This window comes from Muntiacus reevesi, chromosome 1 (assembly GCF_963930625.1).
Source record: "Muntiacus reevesi chromosome 1, mMunRee1.1, whole genome shotgun sequence".
Lineage (NCBI taxonomy): Eukaryota > Metazoa > Chordata > Mammalia > Artiodactyla > Cervidae > Muntiacus > Muntiacus reevesi.
Genome location: NC_089249.1, coordinates 118,988,009 through 119,012,507, shown reverse-complemented (window position 1 = coordinate 119,012,507; position 24,499 = coordinate 118,988,009). Strand labels below are relative to the sequence as shown.

The window sequence follows — 24,499 nt, the reverse complement described above, 5'->3', positions numbered from 1 at the left end:
ATTTTTTAATGTTTAGGACATATTTCCCCATAACTTAGTTTTTTCCTTATAATACTTAAAACATCCTCTTGTTTTTCAAACTGGGGGAAAGATAATTCTGCTAATCAAGAATTGTGAAATATTTAGACTTAATATTTGAAAAAGTGTTAATCAAACTCTCCAAGATTTTGCTAATTTTCATTAAACAATACAATATGAAAATGAAGCAGCTAATCTAAAAATTCATGCTGGATGCTTTTCATTTTTTTCTACTTCTGTGGCTTTAAGTCAAATGTTTCAGATTGTGATATTTCATCAAAATTGTTTTTGGATGACTGACACTAGTATATTACTTCTAGTATGAGTTAAACTTTTAAAATAATTTATCCCAATATTTCCAGCAATCCTCTTTGCATTACTTATCAAATATTACTCAATCATGTTCTAAATGTGTTTGAGGCTCTCATGAAAATCAAGAGATTTTTATAAGCTTTCAGGATTAATTTGCTATTAACATGATAGTTCTGAAGAAGGAGAGAGGGGGGTTGTAGTGCTACCCACTAGGGAGTTTTCTCAGGATGTCATCAAACTCTGACTCAGTTGAGCATGTATTTATGAATCCAGGGACTTATTCTTAAAACAGTCCACAGGGAAACAGACATGGGACAAATATAGAATAGAAAAGTAAGTCTTTCATGTAAAGGAATATAGAAATAGTTCTCTTAGTGGTGTAGGGCTTATTTGGGGTCATTACTATAGTTAACAATGTTAAACTGTGGAAGATATAAAGCTTCCTAACCAGGAAACCCAAATTCACACTAATAGGTATACTTTTCATATGTTGTGTAATGAGCTCCCCACATCTTTTTTAAAGGCACTGAATCATGATTTGGTCTTGGTACAAGACTTGGTAAGAACAGCATAACTTTATAAATTCTTATACCAGCTTAACTAAAAATAAGATTTATAAAGCCAATAGACTGTTGTGATTCTGATCTTTGTACAAAGAATGTCATATTTGTCCCAATAAAATAGGTCTTGGTTAATGAAATTCATTCCCCAAATGCTCCATGTACTAGTATTATTTGAGGCTGAACCCCTTGATGGTATTACATTCTGAAACACAGTGGCTCATTAGGAATCTTTAGAAAGTCAATTATTTAAAGCATTCTCTTTAAGAAAACAAATCTACAGCATATACTGAAAAAGTCCTAATGAGAGTATAAGACATGTAACTAAGTTTTTCCATAGGATGAAAGCAGAAAAGGGTTTAACTAAAAGTTTTATGTATTAATTTAATTGCAGATGGTCTCTAGGAATTAAAAGATTACTTCTATAAAGCTCCTTAAATCACAATGGAATCAAAGGAAAAGAGGTGATGAAAAGATATTTAATACTAGTTTATTCAACAATGAAAACAGAATAATAATTCCAATGTGCCAATTAACCCTATTTTTCAGTAGCTAATTTTACTACCTACACTGTGTCCCCCACTTTGGGACTGAGTTTATACTGTTTCTGAAGAGAACTATGGCAACCACAGGCTTCCTATGTGGTGCTAGTGGTAAAGAATCTGCCTGCCAATGTAGGAGATGTGGTTCAGTTCCTGGGTCGGGAAGATCCCCTGGAGAAGGAAATGGCAACCTACTCCAGTATTCTTGCCTGGAGAATCCCATGGACAGAGGAGCCTGCTAGGCTACAGTTCATAGGATTGAAAAGAGATGGACATGACTGAAGCGACTTAGCACATACACACGCATGGTAACCCACAGAGCAAAAGATTAAGAAGTATGTTAATTCAGGAAATGTTACTTTACCAGCTAGACCTGGAAGTAGTTATTAACTTTTTTTTTTCCATTTATTTTTATTAGTTGGAGGCTAATTACTTTACAATATTGTAGTGGTTTTTGTCATACATTGACATGAATCAGCCATGGATTTGCATGTATTCCCCATCCCAATCCCCTCTCCCCCCTCCCTCTCCACCCGATCCCTCTGGGTCTTCCCAGTGCACCAGGCCCGAGCACTTGTCTCATGCATCCCACCTGGGCTGGTGATCTGTTTCACCCAGATAATATACATGTTTTGATGCTGTTCTCTCGAAACATCCCACCCTCGCCTTCTCCCACAGAGTCCAAAATTCTGTTCTGTATATCTGTGTCTCTTTTTCTGTTTTGCATATAGGGTTATCGTTACCATCTTTCTAAATTCCATATATATATATGTTAGTATACTGTATTGGTCTTCATCTTTCTGGCTTACTTCACTCTGTATAATGGGCTCCAGTTTCATCCATCTCATTAGAACTGATTCAAATGAATTCTTTTTAATGGCTGAGTAATATTCCATGGTGTATATGTACCATAGCTTCCTTATCCATTCGTCTGCTGATGGGCATCTAGGTTGCTTCCATGTCCTGGCTATTATAAACAGTGCTGCGATGAACATTGGGGTGCACGTGTTTCCTTCAGATCTGGTTTCCTCGGTGTGTATGCCCAGGAGTGGGATTGCTGGGTCATATGGCAGTTCTATTTCCAGTTTTTTAAGAAATCTCCACTTTTTAATTTCAGGGAACAGCATTTATTTATTTATCAGTTAATTTCTCAAACACTATCTACTATGTGGTAGGTTTTATTCTGGACACTGATAACCAGTGTATCAAAGTTCTCTGCTCTCAAGAAGTTTATATTCTAGCAGAGGAGATAGAAAATGAATACTATCAAATAGCACTAACTGCTATCAATAAAACAAAATAGGAATATTGTGAAATAGAATTACCAGTAGTAACAAGACCACATGGCCATGAAAGGCTTCTCTAAGATGATATTTGAACACAGACCTGAATAGTGAGATAAGAAACAGTCATTTAAAGAGCAGGTGAAAGAATTCTCTAGATAAAAAGCAAGCATGTTCCAAAGAACAGAGATAAGGTCAGTAGAGTTGGTAAGGAGAAAGTGGTGCATCTTGAGTTGGGAGAGGCAAGTAGGGTCTAGTTCATGCAGGGTACTGTAAGCCACAGTGAGGAATTTAGATTTATTCTAGTACAAGGAAGAGTAACAAGGAGGTTTTAAAAGGGAACTGATATAGTCTGATTTATGCTTTAATGATATCACTCTAACTGCTATGTAGAGAATGTATTATAGTGAAGAAAACTGGAGGGAGAGGAAAGAAGCCAGGAGTCCAGGGGAGACACTATGGAGATGTGGATAAGGGTGCCAGTGATGAAGAATGAAGTGGAAGGATTCAGAATAGAAATCTGATCTGACTGGAACTAACATGGGCTATATGAAGGGCTTATTAATTTTCTTTTTGTTAGAATTGTAGACTGAGAGCTGGAAGGGAGTTTAAAGGTATGTATTCTAATTCCATACTCAGTGCAGGAATACCAGTGCGGGAAACTCAGAGAGACAGTCGTTAGACTGCTTGTGACACAGTCACTATTTCACAAAACCATCTTGTTTTAAAGCAGCTCAATATTATACTGAGCTGAAATTCACTCCAGCATTCCATTCATTACTCAATCTGTATCTACTTTGTGATAATTATGTGCTGGGTATTATAACACACTGGGAATTAGATGGTATCAAATACACTTCGTGCCTCAGGGAACTCACTGTCTCTCAGAGAGCTTAACACAGACATTGGAAATTCAATAAATAAATCATTTAAATTTTATCCTCTAGAGTTACTCATTCTATGTATTCTCTCTTCCTTTCAAATATTTAAAATTCAAATATTGTATCTCCCCTCATCTGTATTCTAGGGAGGGGAAATGTAATAAGCAGAAAATGAAATAGATATGTAGTATGTCAGGTTTTAAGGCGACAGGTTAAGGAAAGATAAGGAATCTCAGGCAGGTGGAGGCATTGCTGTTTTACATAGGGCTGGATTGGAAGATCCTCTCTAAGAGAACATTTAAGTAAGCACTGACGAACAGTTGCCAGGCATTGCACTAGGTCCTAGGGACTAACTTTATGTCCATGAGTGGCGACTGGGTGAGGCTAAAATCAGCAAATCTACCTCCAGCAAATTAAATTGCAACCTGAAGATGAGTAGGAACTACAGGGGTAAAGAATTGGGCAAGACAAAGGAGGTGCAAAACCCAGGAAGTGAAGAGAGAGCAAAGAGAACACGGAGGGGGAATGACTGGGCTCCTTGTTACATCACTAATCTGAGAAAATCCTTCTCTGAATGTGTTTTAATTTTGTCCATGTTCCCCTTTGGGAATGACTGGTATCATTATCTGCTTTATTCTAGATGCCATATCTCTATTGTGCAACCAGCGATTTCAGGCTTAGTCCACTGAATTTGGACTATATATATATACGGTAATCCATCAGAGCCACTGAATTTTTTTGCACGTGAAATGCCTATGACAATCACTGTCACAGGTACTCGAGGCATCCTAATCTTGACAGAGCTTATGCTCTAACCACAGTAATAGCAGAGAATAGATCAGGGAGGCAGTTGGAGACAGGTATGGAAAATGGCCTGTCAAGCCTCCTTGCTTTTTCTTTCTCCTTTCCACTGCTCCTGGGGTATATAGCTTCACTGTGTACGAACACCCTTGCTTCCTGCTACAGTAAGTCTGCTGAGAAAATATAAGGGACAAATTAAATACATCTGTTTTAATGCCCTTTGAGAATCCTTCAGTTGTCTAAAAATCACATAAATTCCATTTTCCAGCAAACTAATATAACTATAGTTTACTTAGTCTGAGCCCCAAGCATACCCCTATGGTGAAAAGCAAAAAATCTCAGCTGTCACTATATAATCTCATTACCTTATAAGCAAGGCTTTACTGCTATCTTCCAGTTTATTGCTATGTGCCTTCTGTACCTGGGTTCAATACCCCTCACTTCACTCCATGCCTGTCCTCTGTTTATGCTGCTGCTGTAATAAGTTCTGGTGTAAAGTGGCCCCTTTACAAAGCATCTTCTTTAACTTGGAAGAACTGACATTCTAGAAAAGTAAGGAACAGTGCCAGGGTAAGTCACTTAGTGTGAAAATGCTGTGTACCTTTTGCCATCCTCTCACCATTGTTTCCAGGTGGCTGAAATATATTGGGTTGAACAAAAAGTTCGTTTCGGTTTTCCTGTCAGACGGTTATGGAATTCCAGTATAATACAACTAATGAGCTGCTTCTGCTTTGCAGCCCTCTAGGGTTCTGACTGAATCTAGTAGCATATATCTAAAGTGCCTCAAAAGTCCCCCTGTTCTGGCACCAGTGTAGAAAGCTTACACCTCCTCTTCTGATGCATGACAAGGCAAAATATTCCATTTCACCCAGTGATTTGGAAAGAATGGGACTGGCAGGTTCTTAAACATTAGGGCTTACCAAGTTTCACTGCAATACACGATATAGGTTAGCTCTACTTCCTGAAAATTATAATTTTATTTTCACTCCACAAGTATCAGAGACGTCATAATGAAAAAGTCAAAAGAAGTCCTTGCTCTCATGGAGCTTAAAACAGTGACAAGTGATACTATAACCACAAATTTAGATAAACTTACAGTTTCGCCTCTAAAGCCTTTTTCACCTCTGGGTCCCTGAAAGACAAAAGAAAATGTTAGTTTATTTTTTATCAAATGTACTTGAGGCTGTATACAGAAACATGATAATTTATGGGGTTTTTTTCCTTATCTAGCAAGACTTATTTAGTTAAATTTACATAAATTCTAGTTTTCTTATGTTAAGCGAAGCAAAACAAAAACAAATACACTGTACTGATTCATCATATCTGTTTTGCTATTCCTAGTCTTACTTTAAAGTGAGATGTTATGCTACTTATTCATTCAGTTAAGTCAAATCAAAGCAGCTGATCTGATAATCAAATGCAAAATAATTTAGAAAGGAAATTAACAGATTAAATTCTTCTGTATCTGTTTCCCTCGGCCTTTTAAAACCTTGCTTCCAGGGTGGTTTCCTTCTACTCTTTTATCATCTTTTTTAAAATCCTCCTTCTGAGCTACATCCTATAAATTTTGAAATGTTGTATATACTTTCATTCAGTTCAAAATATTTTCTAACTTTCTTTGAGACACTCGGGTCCATGAATTGTTTATAAGTGTGAAGTTTATTTTTCAATGTTTGGTGCTTTTCCTATTATCTTTCTAGTTTACTAATTCTTAGTTTAATTCCATTATGGCCAGAGAACATACCTTATATGGCTTCTACTCTTTTAAGTGTAATAAAATTTGTTTTATGATCTAAAACATGGTTTATTTCAGTAAATGCTCCATGTGCATGTGCTGTTGCTGGAACTACTGTTATTTCTGTTACTATTTTCGTGGTCATCCTTGTGGAAATTGTGTATGTATTTTTTCATTAAAAAATGAAATAATACTATTCATCTTTTCTGTAACATGAATATGCACCCTCAAAATATTAATGCTTCTCTGTATCAACCCACAATTCCCACATAACTATAATGTTTACCAGTATTTGAAAACCTATAATAATATTTAAAATAAATTGCCTATTATATATTTCTTTTTCTAATTTTTGTCATGATAGACAACACCGTGATGAATATCCTGGCACTCAAAATTTGTTTTAATAAAAATTGTCCTTCAGAAAGCTTCTTTGAAATTACATTTATACTTGCAATATATAGGAGTATATGTATTTTTTTTCCCTGACACATGCTCTAATATACTATCACTTTTTGTTAATCCTGCAGGCTAAAAATACCATCTCATTATCTAATCACAATATATTACTTATTTTGTGTTTCCTATCCTGTTTTTAATTCATTTTAAACTAGGTATTAAATTTTAAAAAGGGCTTCCCTGGTGGCTCAGTGGTAGAGAATCTGCTTGCCAAGCAGGTGAACCAGGTTCAGTCCTTGGGTCAAGAAGATCCTCTGGAGAAGGAAGTGGCAACAAAACCACTCCAGTATTCTTGCCTGGAGAATTCCATGGACAGAGGAGTCTGGTGGGCTACAGTTCATAGGGTCGCAAAGAGTTGGACATGACTTAGTGACTAAACAAGAGCAACTTTAAAAAGCTGATTTTTAAGGTAGCTTTACAGAACTTCTTTTTACACTCTCTCCCACCTCTAATCCAGTATTGACTTGGTAAAAATCTATATTCTTTTTCTAATCAAATATTGAAAAATGTGTTTATATGTGGATGGGGTGATTGGTCATATTTTATAATGCTGATATCATATACTCTTTTATGCATGATACATTTCATGCTAAATAATACATCATGAAACAACAGTCAGTCAAACTAGATATAAATTCTTTCTGATAGTTCCATAATATTCCACAGTGTCTAGATCACAGTTTACTCAATCATTCTTCTACAGATGAGCATTCATGTTATTTCATACTTTTTTCCCCCCAATACAAATGGTGTTGTGAAAGAAAAACAATCTTTGTTAAATTTCCTTAGTGTATTCAATACTTTTATTTCTATGGGACAAATTCCTCAAAGTGGAACTTCTTGGTCATGGCATATATGTACATTTATTTTAACAAATATCTTTTTAGAAAGGCTGTAATTCACATTTCTAACAAAAATACTACTCTCCCTGCAGCCTTTTCTGAGAGACTAGATGCAATATCTCATTATTACTTCAATTTAAGTTTCTCTGACTAAAAGTTAGGAGAGTACCTTTTCAGATAGTTACTGACCTTTTGATTTGTTCATTTCTCTAAGTTTTCTTTTTCATACCAATTTATAAAGCTTATATATTAACCCATTATACATTGTTTGCTTTGCAATTACTTTTTCCCAATTGTATTGGTTTTATTTATGGAATCTTTTCCCATACAAAATTTAAAAAATTTAAAGTATTCAAATATTTTTATGTTCTTTCATAGTTTTCAGATGAAGTGGCAGAGGTTGAGAAGGTTAGATAGCATCACTGACTTATTGGACATGAGTTTGAGCAAACCCCAGGGCAGAGTGAAGGACAGGGAAGCCTGTTGAGCTGCAGCTCATGGGGTCACAAGAGTGGGACACAGCTTAGTCACTGAACAACAAATAAAGGTCTCCCCAATCCTTAAGCTATACTTTAGCTTCCTATTTTTTCTAAGATTTTTAATTGTTTCTTTTCTTTCTTCCCTTTTTTTAAAAGTTCATCAGAGATTTTTTAAAAATTGGGTGAAATAGGGTTCCAATTTCTTACAGCAAGTAGTAAGACTAAAAGGAATTTTGTCCTCCTTCCCAATCACTGGGGTAGGAATGGGTGTGTGGTTGATCAAAAGACATGAAAAAAAAAAAATATGGGAGAATTCTTAAAAAGTTTCATTTTTCCCAAGACAGGGATATAGATCACTTTTTCACTTTGGATAATTATATATAGATGTGATAACTGAGAAATTGTAGTCATTTGCCCTAAATCTAATAATGAAGATAACATTTAGGATGACAGAATAGAGATGTGGAAATGGTCTCGGATAACAAGGTTAAGTCACCAAATACACCAAATCTGAAGCCCTTCCTAACTCAGATTCCCATAGTAAGATATAAGTTTCCTTATTGTTAAAGGCAGTTTGATTTAGGGTTCCTATTACTTGCAGCCTAAATCATACTGATATACCATTTTCCTTATAATTAAATTCCCATGTAGTCTGAGATCTAATTCCAGGCTCTAAACTGCTACAATGATCTATTGTTTGTACTACCACATAGTTTCATTTACAAAGACTTTGAAATAATGTTTTCTTATTTGGAAGAGCAAGTCCTCCATCCCCCACCACTATTTTTTTCCACAGTGTGTTTTGACCATTCTCAAATGCTTATTCTTTCATAGTGAACTTTCCTTAGAAGTTTCTTCTGAGAATAGAAAAAAATAGAAGATGGAAAAAATTTGATGTGCATGCTGAACATTATAAGGGCCTTTAAGAACTATCTATAAACAAAACACAGTAAGATATTTTAATTGAGCCACTTCTTTATCATATTTTCCTTGACCAATTAATACTTCACATTTTTGATGAAAGAGAACAATCATTCCATAATCAGAACAGTATGTGTTCCTTAGCTTGCAGAAGAACCACCCACTGAAATATGAGACTTCTCCCACTTACAACCTCCCACTTAGACTATATAGCTCTGAGTGGTAAATGCTGCAAATCTAGAGAAATAGTGAGTTACACATTTTGTTTTTTTAAAAATCAAAAAGCCAATAACTTTGGTGGTGAATTCTTTAAATTTATCAATGAGAATACTGACACTTAATATTTGAAGGATTCTGTTTGTATTTTTAAACTCTGGTCTCTCTATATATCACACTTTCAAATGATTCAAAATACTGATTCCTTGCAGAGAATGAATCTTTCCTTTCCAAGTCTCAATTTTCCTCTTGTGTGTTTACACTATTTAGTATTGTAAAACCCTCCCATGACTACCTCACCATTCACTGTTTTATTTTCCTATTTTATTTCATAGCAAGATTCCCTAAGGCACTGGCATACATTACCTGTCTCAACTTCCTCTCCAGACATTGCTTGAATGGAGTAGAAAGAGCACTGCTCTTGAAATAGGAAATATTATCTATGTTATTCACTGCCTGTATCATCTTAAATAATGAAGTGAACCTTCATAAATTCATGTTTACTCCTGTCATGAATGCAAATAACCATACATGCTCCAAAGTCTTCTTAAGAATTTGAGAAAAGTTATTATTACATATTTTTATTTACTTCCTTCCTCAGTGCAAGCTGTACTCCATCATCTACTGCAATTTATCCTCTTAAAGATCACTGTTAGCTACTCCTTTCTGGAAACTGACCTTAATCTTGTGCTTTTCTGGGTTTTCTGCTATTTCCACCATCTATTTCTTTCTTTTAGAAGAGTGAGTACTTTTAAAGACTCAAATCTTGCCTGTCTGTCTATCTTTTCTTACTCTCTCTCTTTCAGAAAATAGATTCTTTTTATTGCTTTCCTGATTATGATGCTCAACCCCTCCCCCCCCGACCAGTTCTATTTTCCTTTCTCAATTCCAGTTTTAAGTGCCTACCTCACTATATGTATCTTCTTCATTACATTTGATCTCTTAATTCTTAGGAATAACTTTTAGATGAAAATGTACATTTTTGCCCTTGCTTCTCAAATACCCAGAGTGATTCCTTGTGGATTACTCTAGAATAGGATTAAATTAAAAAAGAAAAGAAAATGAAAAAAAAAAAAGACTTGTATTGCAACGAACTTACAGTTCTACCTGTTGGACCTATTATACCTTCTTTGCCAAAGGGGCCAGTGTTTCCCTGTTGAGATAAAAAAAAAAAAAAAGAAAGAAAAGAAAAGAAAGCAAGTCAGTTTCATTGCCAGTATAATTCAGAAAAATTCTAGAAAATGTCTTGCACAATAGCAAAATAGTCCATGTCCATATAATTCCAGTTTTTATTACAAAATCTTATGGTGTTAGCAGAAATCATAGTAATTTTGATCTGAATAAATTTTGCATATTATTATAATTTTCCATGGAGGAGAATTAACCTATAATTTCTAACAAGCTGGGAAATCAGTATTGCAATTTTTATTTGGTGATAGTTTCAATGATGCCATTTTATATGTATGCCATTGCATAACAAATACAATTGCTTTAAAAGAAGACTACAGAGGGTCATGTATATAATTTTAAATAAATTTATTTACAGATGTTGAAGGAGCAACTGTCTGAGTGGCATGCAGCATGTAGTTGATAGAAATTATGGGAAAGGACCAGAGGGCATCCTTATGACCAATTAAACTTCTGATTCCTTCATCAGAAATAAGAATGCCTAATTCACAGGGCCATTGTATGAATTCAATGTGAAAACAAGTTTCAAAGTGTAAGCTGCTACTGGATTATAAAGATAACTGAATAAGCTGTATGTCTAGTCAACTCCCCCCAAAGATGGAGCCTGTCATTTCTTAATAAATACAAAATAATTACTTTAGCTATTTTCCCTCAACCCCTATTCCCACTCCTACTGGCTGCAAATTTCAGTGTCTCTAGCTCCACTTGACCTGGAATATATAAATGTGAATATCTAACAGGCTTTCTCTTTGTCCATCTCCTGCCAAGGCACAGAAAATACTATCAATGGAGGTAATTATAATGCTATGCAGTGTACTGATAAACTTTAACATTAAGTTGGCTTAGAAGGAGAGAAATTATCCAATACTCTAAAAAGTAAATGTAATGAAATCACATTAAACATGAAGATCTACTTTAAGTGATAATTTTATAACATGGTACACAAATCTCAAAGATTTACAATCAAGAGGCTTGATTTCTTAACCTAATCAAATATATCCTCTATACTGGCTTATTACTGGAAAAAAAAATCAGTAAAGCTTTAATCTAATAAATTTGACCATGATCTATCTGAAACAATGATTTATTTTTTAAAAATTCAGAGGTATACATAAACTCTAGAAAGAGTAGACAGACCCAAAGAGCAAAGAGCAAAATACTGTTTATTTTTATCTAAATGTGTTCAAAAGATGAGGTGCTATGGTATTAACTACCTAAACATAACTTTGAAATGGATAAGAATTAATCTAGATATCCTACATTAATTTATTTAACCACCAAATATTGGTTATTGAGCAAGCACTAGGCACTAGGTCACTTAATATTCATTCTACTTTTCAATCATGCAACTAGCAAGCAAGCAACCTCTAATATATTATTCAGTCAATCAGACGTGGATTCAAATAATGACTCCTTTACATACTAGCCATATATGACATTCAGCAGATTCCCTTGTGGAGATTTAGTTTCCTTATCAGAAAAATAGAGATAATAGCTTCTCTCATGGGACTTTTATAAGGAATAAATGATATAGGGACAAAAACTGAACACCAGTATTTTGTACATAATAGTTTTTTGCTAAATATTAATCTAGCAAGACTTTTCACTTGTCTCTATAATGACTTAATAAAGGAACATTTACAATTATAATTTTATTTGTGAGCTAGTTACCAAAACTTTATTATTGTAGAGCTGATAAAATTTCTGGAGCTACAAAGCCGTATAGGCTTAGATCCCAGCTTACAGAGACACAGCACCTAGTATGACTCTGCTTAGGACAGAGGCTAGACAAGCAGCCAACTTCTCTTTGACAATATCAAGAAAAGATTTAATTACCTGAGAACTTATTTGCACCTGGAGAAGTGTTGAAAGGGCTCTATAAATAAACATTTCCCATGACAACACTGCTTTTTGTATTATGGAAAACAATTTATTGCAACAGTTAGGGGAGGGGTGTAGGGTTTCTAAAAATTGACTTTTCATTTAATATTTGCACAAGACAGTGGTTTTCAGTTGTTAAGTTCTTCAAGATTCAATCCTCTTATGTCTGAACTGCTCACATTCCTCTCTCTCCTCTCTCCACCCTTGCTTTAGCAGCTGCTATTAGTCATAGAGGGGCTTCCCTGGTGGCTCAGACGTAAAGAAGCTGCCTGCATTAGTCATAGAGGAGCTACTACTACATTCAAACCAATGCTTTTTTTTTTTTTAACCTTTTTCTTCTCTATAGTTTATAGATCATCTCATCAATTAGGAGAGTGTGGTTAATAAAAACAAAGCTAAGAAAGCAAGGAAACAAAAATAACCAATAACTGCTGGTGATTTATCTATGCTATTAATATTTATTTTCTTTATAATTTCAGGCACTAAACAGCTAATTGGAGTTCTTCTGAGCCCTGATCTTTCCAACTCTTTAATTAATTCCTCATCACTCTCTAGGGATAGCCACCCCTGAGCACAGCGATTGGGAAACATTTTTCAAAGTGTGGTCTGAGGAACTCAGGTTGTAGACAAGTCTCCTCCAGGTGGTACATGAGGGTGGTCTCTGGTTCCTGGTCACATTAATGCTTATAATGAAACCACTTTATGTTTCTGTTCCTGGTGTAAGTTAATAAACACATTATCCAGTAGTCATATTAATACCCCCCCCCCTTTTTTTTTTAAAGAACCAAGAAGCATGGGTGGTCTGCAGGGTCTTTTGTTCAAACTAATATATGAGCTAACAGAGGTTGAGAACCTCTCTGCATGTGCTCTAATGAATTTCTATTTTAAAAGTAATTTTATTAAGTTATTAATTTGAAGTATATTATTTGTAGAATTTATAACCCTAATTCCTGCAATGAGCAAAGAAATACAATAAATGGGAAGGCAGAATGACTTCATACTTACCCTCTGTCCAACAGGGCCTTTAGGACCTGATATTCCAACAATGCCAGCATCTCCCTCGGGACCCTAGAAGCATGATTTAAAAAAAGTCAAAATATGAACATTTTACACTTGAAATAACCTTGTACCAATCTATTAATAACTGGCCCTTAAAAAATGGAACATGATAGTTAATGATGTACAAGCTGAAGTATTTTGGAGGAATTGTACTGAGGCCTACAACTGTCTTTGAAATACATCAAAACCGGACTGAGATAGAGGGAGATAGGAATAGCTGGTTGGATGGGTACATAATAAAGTGAGTAAAATGTTATTGTAGAATATAGGTAATAGGTATATGCATGTTAACTCATTCTCTCAACTTTATGGTATGTTTGAAATTTTTCATAGTAAAATGTTTGGAAAAACAGAAGATACAGAAGCAAATTATTCAATAAAACTGCTAGGAAAATATATAGTTACATAAGTTTTAAAATTAACATTCAAAACTCAATTATATAATTCCATACCAACTGAAATTTTGCCGATTAAAAAAGAAAACAGAAGCTCAAGTCAGAGATTAAATATTGGTATTTCAACACCTTTTTTTTTTCTAGATAACTAGAGACCAGTTGAAAATATGTAAGCATACTTTGGGGCCTGGGAATCCTTGGAAACCCGTCAAACCTTGAATACCATGTTCTCCCTGTAATGTGAACAGAAATGATTATCATTATTGTATGGTGGTGGCCTGGTATGCAGAATAATAAAAGCTCAGTGAATTTCTGAGTTGGCACCTACAGGTTGCCCTTTCATGCCAGACTCTCCACATGGTCCTTGATCACCTTGTGCCCCTTGGTAACCTCTTTTACCTGGAATTCCAGGTTGACCAGGCAGCCCTTGTTCACCCTATGGACAAAAAAAAAAAAAAAAAGAAAGGTAATCTTGACTTTAGAACCTATAAACATGTTATTTTAAAATGAAACCTAAATTCTGGCCCATTCTCAAGCATAGTACAAGGCACTGGGGAAGTCAAAATCTGCATGATCATTCTCCCCACCAATATTCTCCACATACATAATATTTGATTACAATGAACAAGAAATGTGGCAGTAGGGGAAAGAGAATTCCAGAGATTGTGGTCATGACTATGGAAAGAGGAGGAGAGAGGGGGCCTGCAAGTGTGGGAGCAGGATAGTGGGGCTACAGAGAGGGTGTGGTATGTGTGGGGGTGTTTGTATGTGATGGAGCTTGTGTTTTATTTGAATGGAAATTATTTTGCTGTGTTTTCTTTACCATACAGAGATGATTCAGCTGATACCACAAACAGAGCAGACTCTCTTGAAACGTGAACCCTGCTTTTGCCATGATTATTTTTTTCAGTTCCATCATTAAGAAATTTCCATTATCTGTTTCTCAAGATTCCTTTAATACCAAGCCTCTTTATCCCATAAAAGTTCCTCTTAAAGATATAATTATTGTTATTTTGTTTTTAAAAGTCAAGTATTTTAAAATATATTTTTATTTTGTTTTTGAAATAAGAGTTGTAATAGCGTTTACAATTTCTAAAACTTAGAAATCATGTTCAATTTGTAGATAAGGTAATGAAAAATGATGCTTGGTAAACTCTGACTAAAGCTTTCAGATTAGCAAATTATCCTTCACTGTCTTGAGATAAAGATATAGCTTTGGGACTTGACAAATTGGATCTTTTTTTTTCTTTTTCCCAGATTCACACAAAAGAGGTAGTGATCTTATTTCTTTTCCCAATTTTAGCATTTGCTCAGCTGTCTTTTTTTAGTGGAAAGGGATATTCATGGTATAAACATTAACAGGCTCAAATTGTAAATAAAGAGTTGCTGAGTCATCTTTTTCAGAATACCTCAAAATTCTTCAGAAGTGAAATCTTGAAAATCAAATTAAGAAATAATAATGATGAAGGTGCCAATGTCTTAATCCTGGTCTTTTATGAAACTGCATTAGATATTGCTCTAATCTCTTGGTTGTCTGGGTCAAATCTACAATACATTGAGATATTTCTAAGAGAGGTTTTGTATGGAAAGCCTATTAACATGTGACAACACTCCTTGCAATGAAGATTAATGCAGGACAATTACTATCACTTTGACTTTAAGAAATAATCTGTGTGCTTATCATATTTGTTAATTAGTTGGTTAGGTTCAGACTTAGTGGAACAGGAAGTGTACCTGAGAAAATATGTAACTGGAAGTAAATAAGATTTTTCTGTTTTGGAGGAGAAGGTAGATGACAGAAAAGGAAGCAGAGACAAAATGAGTCAAAGAACATTTTTATAAAGCATCACTAATCCTGGGTTAATAAGTTGTTCCAGCAAATTACATGCTCTGTAGCTATCATGGGAGATGGCTATGTCAAGGCCATGCAATCTCCGTTTTTCCTCATGTGTTTTTTATTATTGGCCAAATTTAATTACAAGCTGTCAATCTTACCATCCTGTGATCTAGTCAATAAACTCAGGGCCAGGAGAGATGGTCAATACTGCTTATCCATCTGAACAAGCATGCAAGTACCTTCGGGCCTTGAACTCCCGGGCTTCCTGGTGGGCCTGACGAACCCTTTGCTCCTTGAGGACCTAGAGACCCAGTCAGTCCTGTTCTTCCTGGGCTGCCTCTGATGCCCTAAAAAACAGATAAGAAATGAGGACTGGGGTAGTTCTTAGGATATCCATCCAGAGGCTCAATAAGTGAGGGAAGGATTGGTGTGCTGAAAGGCTGCCACTGATACCCTGCCCAAGTTTGGGAGTTACCCTGGGCTGCTTTCACAGATAAACAAAATGCTTAAATGATGTTTTGGCTTACCTGAAATCTCTAATTATAGTTAATATAATGGTCTTGGGTTTTTAAAATAAAAATACCCAGGCAGTACAAAGTCAACCAGTGTCTCCTGACTAAAGAGCTTAGATATGAAGCAGGTTTGTTGTATTCTAACCTTTCGTATTACACTCTGGTGTGCATGACAACTCTAATAACCGATTAATGTATCCTTAAGAAGGATATTCTTCTTATTGTGGTCATTATTTCTCAATATATACAAATACCAAATCACTATATTGTACACTTGAAACTCATATAACATTATATTAACATTTCACTAAAAAAATAATATTCTCTTTCAATCACATGATTCTAGAAAATTTGCTTCAAATAGCTTAATTACAAATAAAGTTAAGTAAGTAAACAATATTTCCTCAAAGCCAAATCCTAAAACAAGGATTTTTGTAGAGCTTGTGAGTGAAGGATAGTTATTACATTTTCATATGTTTAAAAAATCAAAGGAAGAATAACATTTCAAGACATAGAAATTATATGAAATTATAGTTTCCATATCTATAAACAAAGCTCATTCATTTATATATGGTCTGTGACTGTTTTGTGCTAAAATGGTAGAGTTCAGTAGTTGTAGCAGAGGCTCAACGGCACGGATTACTTCCCACCTCTGATTGTTGCACTGCAAATTCCTATGATGCAATTATGAATTGACAAGTGCTTTGAGCAGAACATATATTGACTTGCTGTGAGATTTTATTATCATTGCATATCCACTGTATCAAAACAAAAAAAGAAGAAAAAAGTCGACTTTGAATGTTGTATTTTTAAGGCACAGTGGAATGTGGATTATTTTGTGATCAAGCTAGATGTCAAAGTTTTGTGTTTATTATGTGATGACACTAGAGCTGTGCTTAAAAAAATACTATATACATCAACACTATTATACCAAGCACTTGACACAATATTCCCACTTCACAGAAATGTAACAGAAAAATTAGGAAAACTAAAATGGAGTATCTCATCACAATAAAAAATTCTTCTCAAAAATTTGAAATGGAATTGCAACTAAAGTGAAGTTTATAAGTGGTTCATTTGCTAGTCCAACAATGAAAGTCGCTTATTGATAGACAATTAAATCATGCAGCAAAAATAAACTTGTTTGTTAGCCTTTTGGCAAGAACAGTTGCTTGAAATGTCAAGGACATTGGAGTACTATCAATAGTCAATTAAAAATCAAGGCAAATATTTCCAAGTGGTTTTCCTTGCCTCTTGATCAATCGATAGATATTAGTAATACTACTATTTATTTGAGGAATCAATGCTGAGTTTGAAGTGTCTGCAAAGTTAACCCCTATGAATAGTTGGTGGAGTAATTATAGGTAAGAGTAACTTCAAGTAAGTTAAAAAACTAAATCAGTACAGCCTGATGTGGAATCTGCTACAATGTGATGATTGACAGCAACAGATCAGAAAAAGATGAACTAGACAAATTAACAAAACTTGTGAATAAGTTAAGATATTTAGAGCCATGATTATTCATTGTATTTTATTCACCACCAGGTACTCTGAGGAAATACTTGAATCTACAATGTTATTGAGCCAGTACTGTCACGAGTGAACTCCATTGACTCTTGTAAATTTAACTTTCAGTGGTTCTGTGAATTTTTTTTGTCAAAATAGAAAGTGAATTTCTTCACTCTAGCATGCAGCAGTTTGATGGCTTTGCAGGAATAAAGCTTTACTGGGTTTTCTGAGATTAAGGCTCAAGTTTTTTTTTGTATTAGAACTGCCCTCAACCTCTATTACTAATGATATGTGGTTTTAGAAATTAAATTTTGCTGAAGATTTATTCAATATTTATCTGTGAATTCAACCCAAAACTGCAAGGCAAAATAATGCTCACGTGTGAAACATGGTGTGATAAACTCATCTTGAAGACAACTATTTGAATCACAAGTAGTTCAAACAGCTTTATACACTTCCTCTGAAAAATTAAAACAAGATCTCCATTTCCACAAAAATTTTTGGTGGGTAGATATTCTGAGCTCAAACACTTTTAGTAGCATTTTTCAGATCTAGATGCAAGAAATTTCTCTATTTCAAAATGAATTTAACTATATGAGGAGTTTCAACCGAAACTTCAACTGGAAATAACTAATGTACAACATAATGACATGCCTAAAAGGCAACTATCAAGAGAAGAACTTAGCAGAATTTTATAAATTCTTTCCAAGCAATGAATATGCTAGATTAAAATCATATGCTCATGAACTGCAATATTTGGCAGTACATATCTATGTGAAAAAAATGTTCAAAGATGAAATATGTAAGACATGCAAAATATCATTATGTCAGCATTAACAAATGAAATATTAACGACAAGAAACTGTAATAAGCTAAATGTTATCTCCCATGCAAAAGAATTCCATTTTTCTCATTAGTAGACTTGTATCACAAAAATTATACTAAATCAATATTTTAAATCCATAAAAATTTATTTTCTTTCTTGTTACATAAGTTCTTAAGCAATACTCTTGATTTTGCTTTTTGCCTTGCAAACTCAAAAACAGTTATTAATATTTACAGAAAAATTTTTCTGACCCCTATTTTAGAAGATTATTACTTTCTGAGTTGATTCCTGGGATACTAAATTGGGTTGCACAGTAGTTGTTCTATGCATTGAACAACATTTGCTAAATATCATCTATGTATAAGGAAGGTACCATGGGAAGCCTGTGAAAAACATAAACAAGATGTGGATTTTATTTTTAGGAAGCCTAAAATTAAGTGAGAAAGACTGTAATATATAAATAGTTCTAATAAAGGCAGAAATTTAAAAAAAAACATGAGAAAAGAGATATAAAGTAAATACTAGAGAGGTTCTGAAGAGGGGAAGTTACTTCTGGCACTAATCAGAAAAGGAAATACTGAGAAGGTAGGAATATATTATAATATATTCCTATATTATTTATTAATATTATTAATTAATATTATTAATATTATTAATTATTATTATATATATTATATATTAATAATTATATATATTATATAATTATATATTATATATTATATATATATAATATATATATATAATAATATATATATATTATTATATATTATATAATATTCCTATATTATATTATATTATATATTTATTATATATTATATATTATATTATATATATATATAATATATATTATATTATAATATATTATAATATTATTATAATTATATATTATATATTATAATTATAATATATTATATTATATATATATAATATATATATTATTATATATTATATATTATATATATATATTTATATATATATATATAATATATATTATATTATATAATTATATATTATATATATATATATATAATATATATATATATTATTATATATTATATAATATTCCTATATTATATTATTTAATATAATATATATTAAATAATTAATATAATATATTATATTAACTGGAATATAAGATAAAGATATTTCCCTAAAAGTTATAAAAGTGGTGGGAGAGATGACTGGCTCAAGATAGGCTAGAGTCATTTCTGTGGAGAGCCTGGCTGGCAGAATAGGATTTAAAAGGTAAAGCTAATTTTGAATTTAATGCTAAAGCATTTTTCCTTTAAAAAAAAAAATCTCCTCCAAATCATCATGTATCTTTTTATCCTCTTACTAATGGCAAAAAATAGTACAATATACTTAAAAAATTACCTTTTCAAAGTAGATTTTCCTTATGATCATAAAACACTAAAATAAGAATAAAATTGTATTTTACATCACTAGGTGTCATATACTATGCTTGGTGCTTAAGGATATAGACTCACATTCCTTAGCTTGACCTTCACATCTTTCTTTGTCCCTATCTACATCAACCATTTTCTCTCTCACCACTTATCTATATTGGTGGTTCAATATTTGTAAGGAACCTTTATGAGGGTAAAATCTTGATAGAGGGAAGGGGAATGAGGGTGGAAGGTGGGGAGGGAGAGAGATCCACTTTGTGGATTTAGGATTCACGTGGTGTGGTTCTTCAAGGTTGCTTGCACCTTATCCTAAGTTCGTCAAATGCTAGCTCTTTCCCTTTGATTTTTTTTTTTTTTTTTTGCCTTTTGGCTGAGGCATGTGGGATCTTGGTTCTGGATCAGGGATCTAACCCATGTCCCCCTGCATTGGGAATTGGGAGCACAGAATTTTAACCACTGTACCTCCATGGAGATCCCTCCCTTTTCTTCTTACAATGTGTTTTACATTGATTCAATTTGGTCTGTGAGCCTTTTGGTTCCATACCTCTGGGGTAGGTTATCTGGTAGTGTACTTTCCATAGGAATGATAAGAACCATGGAAACAGGAGATAATGCCATTGAAGAGCTCATCATTACAAATGAAAGCAAACCTATTCATAGTCATTTGAAATTCTAGGATACAGAATTTCAGAAATGTTTAGGAAAGACCTAAGTCTTATACCAATTGCCAGGATTCTGATGAGAATATGACTACAGGAAAATCCAGTTTTAAAAACAAAGTTTGGGTGAATAATGCTCCTCCCAGTAAAATGAGGTTAAAAAACCCAAAGAAACCAATGGCCTGAAAAGAAAGCTGATTTTACAAAGTCATAAACAAAAGATGAAAGAAAGAAAGAAAACAACTACAGCAGACCAACAAAGTAGCTTCAGAATTAAACTAGCTGAAAAGTTGTAAAATAAGGATCAGTATAATTTTTTTTTTTAATAGTGGGTTGTCTTTCAAGACTGAGTGTATCCTATGTGTGGATGTATTAGAGAAGTAGTGGATTCCAGATGGAGAGAACACGTAACACGTGAAAGATCACCCTAGATGATTTTAGGACACCACAACATTCTACAGTTCTAAAATAGTACCACTTCACCTCATTTTATTTATAATTTAGGTATTGAAAAAAAAAAGTTTATTCTCAAACAGAAAAATAAATCTATCTTTTGGATGACACATGAACAATGGACAGTCAGAGACTGCCAAACATTCCAGAAGTCAATAAGTATTTTTAGTGAGGATAATAAAGGCCATATGCCTAGTCCGCAGGGTTAACTGTACACTAGGAACTTAATTTTACTTGCAGTACTATCAGATATTTCACACAGCACAAAAAATGTGTTCCAAATCATTTACTGTTCACATTGGTTTCTTAGAGAAAAATCTGAGGAAAGTAGCAGAGTGTTCTGTACAGAGTTCCAAGCAATGTTTCATACAAGTAGAGAACAAACATTTCTTATTATGAATACACAGATGGATGAGTGATTTTGTGTTCAAGAGAAACAGATGCTAATCCCTATGAATTCTTTCCAGTATCTTCTAAATGATTTGTCTAAAACCAATCAGCAAAGGATAAGTCACTCTGAGCAAATTTTAAAAAGCAGATAAAATCAAAATTACCATTAATTTGTTCACAGATGCTGAGACCAATCAACATTTTACCCAAGTCTTAGAAATGTTAATAAAATGGTAAAAGTACATGATGTCTCATGGCCAGAAACCTCCATTATCCTGAGATAGAAGCTAGCCTCCCTGCTGAGAAGGGTTTTGACTCTTCAAAGTGTCAATTTTGACAGGACTGAAGCTGATGGCTGCTTAAGACTTGCATCTCCAAGGAAGCAAGTACTTGGATCAGTAATGACAGAATCAACCACCACCACAAGAGCTACATCTGTGGGGAGTCTCTTATGTATCTGTAATGGCAATATGGTTGTGTTGTTTTATCTAATCTGATGTCAGTTATGAAAAGAAAATGAAGTTGCTTTTCACTTTGACTTCTCTGCGAGGAAAGGAAGGAGTAGCTTAAATATAAATATGCCGTCATCCTGGAACTAAATGTAAAGATCTGGTAACGAAAATGGGGCTATCCGTACATATCAGAGGATAGGCACAAAGAAAAAATTTTGGAACAATGATGACTACTTTGGATTTAATAGTGAAATATACCACTGCTGTTTGAATGCCCTTGGTTTAGCTGTCTTATTCTCGTTAGAATGGAAACAAACATATTAAGAAAAAGAATGTGTGAAATAAAGGTTGGGCTTCCCTTGTGGCTCAGCTGGTAAAGAATCTGCCTGCAATGTGGGAGACGTGGGTTTGATCCTAGGGTTGGGAAGATTCCCTGGAGAAGGGAAAGGCTACCCACTCCAGCATTCTGGCCTGGAGAATTCCATGAACTGTATAGTCCATGGGGTTGCAAAGAGTCAGACACGACTGAGTGACTTTCATATAAAACCCCACAAAAGAGGGTTAGCAAATGAATACTATCTTTAAAGTTTTGAGTAAGATAAGACATTTTTGATGTTAATTTCTTTGATTTTTCAACAGTAGATTGATAAATTTTAAACTACATAGAATTTCAAATTGGTTTTGATGTTTTTATCTAAAATAAAATTACTAGGAAAAGAGTTTTATCTTTTCCCTACTGCCAAGAACACTCCCTTGTGCTCAATCATGTTTATATAGTTACGTGCTATATAAGAAAACAGTAATGAAAACTAATTTCTATAGTACAAAAAAATAAATATGATGACCTATTTTTTTGGGGGGGTGCATAATATTAGGCAACATAAGTGGGTTTTCCCCAGTGGCTCAGTGGTAAAGAATCTACCTGTAATACAGGAGCCACAGGAGATGCTGATTCAATCCCTGGGTTGGGAAGATCCCCTGGAGGAGGGCATGGCAACCCACTCCAATATTCTTGCCTGAAGAATCCTAAGGACTGAGAGGAGCCTGGCAGGCTACAGTCCATGGGGCCGCAAAGTTGGACACAACTGAGTGACTGAGCACAATAGTATATACATATATATATATGCATATATAAATATATACACACATACACACACATGCATACAACATAAAAGTACCATGTTTTTAAAGCCAGCAAACCAATGGGTTATAAAAATAGTACTTTGTTTCCTTTGCTCCAAGCAACTGAAAACACTTCTGTTTAAGTAGGAATTTCTCATTTTATTTGGCTTACTAAATATATCCCTCTTCGGAAAAAACTGGCTGTTTAAAAAATACGTGGGATAGCAATTATTAGGTGATTATGTGCAGGGCTATATTATGCATAAATATTGTAGCATTTATAACATTTTCTTGCAAGGGCAATCATAAATAATGTGGCCAAATGTTAGAAATAAGATTTATGAATGCACTGTATACTAAAATTAGGAGGTAACTTTAGTTTTGAATTGCTAAACCTGTTAATGCCTGTGGAACTCAGAGTGGGGCTGAACTGAGGCATGTCTTAAGGTAGTGGAGACAAGTCTGCCTGAAGGTCTGTTCTCAAGAGCATACACAATTGACTCTTGTTCAGTTTTAATAGATACAGGCATTTCAGCATTGTATTACCTTATAGAAATGAATCACTCATTCATAGAACAATTGATGGTTTATCGTTCTTGCAAAACAGTGTTTCAAATGCCACTAAAATATTGGACAACATTACTGTATCCTGTGAAATCTCCTTTACCCAGGCCTCAGCCTATAATCGCAAGACGAATGGTGGGGGGGGGGAGGGGGCAGGGATGAAGGAGGATATTTCACCTATGTCTTTCACTCTTAGCATGACTAGGCAGTCATACCACTATGAAGAAATGAAAATCCATCATTTATTTAAAAAATAATAAGTCTATATCCATATTACCTTACTTGATCCTCAGGTAATCCTGTTAACATGCCAAACTTTTTCCTGACTGCAGGTCTTTTCATTTGGGTCTTTCATATGGCCAGTTCTTCCCTCATTCTTTAAATATTTGGTTTACTCTTACCTCCAGTCCTTAGCTCAAGTGTAAGCCTTCTCAGTGAGTTCTCTATAGTCTACAATCTATCTTAAAATCTATTTACCATTATGCTTTCTTTCTTTCATAGCTCTTCCAACCATTTAGAATTAACTTGATTTGTTTATAGACTACTACTCAATCATTAGGTTGTTTCATATTAAATTGTGATTTTTTTTTTTAAAGGTCAAAAATGGTTAAATGTCAATAATTTCTTGCTGTTCCACGTATGTTCCAGGAGGGCAGTTCTTTGCCCATCTTATTTACTGCTATCTTTCCTAACTCCAGGCTCATTCTGTAACTGAGCAGGGGTCTTCCCTAGGACAGTCCCACCCCCCATATCCTCTGCTTTAGCTCTCCTCTGAAGTATCTACAGTATAATATCTGATGAACATTTCTTGAGTTGTTTCACACACATTCAAGAAGTGAAAGTCACTCAGTCATGTCCGACTCTTTGCAATCCCAAGGTCTGTAGCCCACCAGGCTCCTCTGTCCATGGAATTCTCCAGGCAAGAATTCTGGAGTGGGTTGCCATTCCATTCTTCAGAGGATCTTCTTGACCCATGGATTGAACCCAGGTCTCCCAAATAGCAGGCAGATTCTTTACTGTCTGAGCCACTAAAACTAAAATGGATGAAATTAACTACCTCATAGCTATGGGCATGTGGCCCCCAGTCCCACTGGCAGCTAAGGATTGACAATGTTAACGCCCCTCTGATCACCCTGTAACCTCACAATGAACCAGAGAATTGTTTATGAGCCAAACACATATCCTGTGATAGCCCTC

General features: G+C 34.3%; 1 protein-coding gene across 1 annotated transcript in view; it reads right to left on the bottom strand.

Moving 5' to 3' along the window:
- COL24A1 (collagen type XXIV alpha 1 chain) overlaps positions 1-24,499 on the bottom strand; it is a 373,554-nt gene that overhangs the window by 27,528 nt on the left and 321,527 nt on the right. The window contains exons 50-55 of the mRNA XM_065907005.1: positions 15,649-15,756; positions 13,901-14,008; positions 13,752-13,805; positions 13,124-13,186; positions 10,149-10,202; positions 5,494-5,529 (exon numbers count right to left, since the gene is read on the bottom strand). Coding sequence (XP_065763077.1) covers positions 5,494-5,529; positions 10,149-10,202; positions 13,124-13,186; positions 13,752-13,805; positions 13,901-14,008; positions 15,649-15,756 — 423 coding nt within the window. The remainder of the gene's footprint in view (positions 1-5,493; positions 5,530-10,148; positions 10,203-13,123; positions 13,187-13,751; positions 13,806-13,900; positions 14,009-15,648; positions 15,757-24,499) is intronic.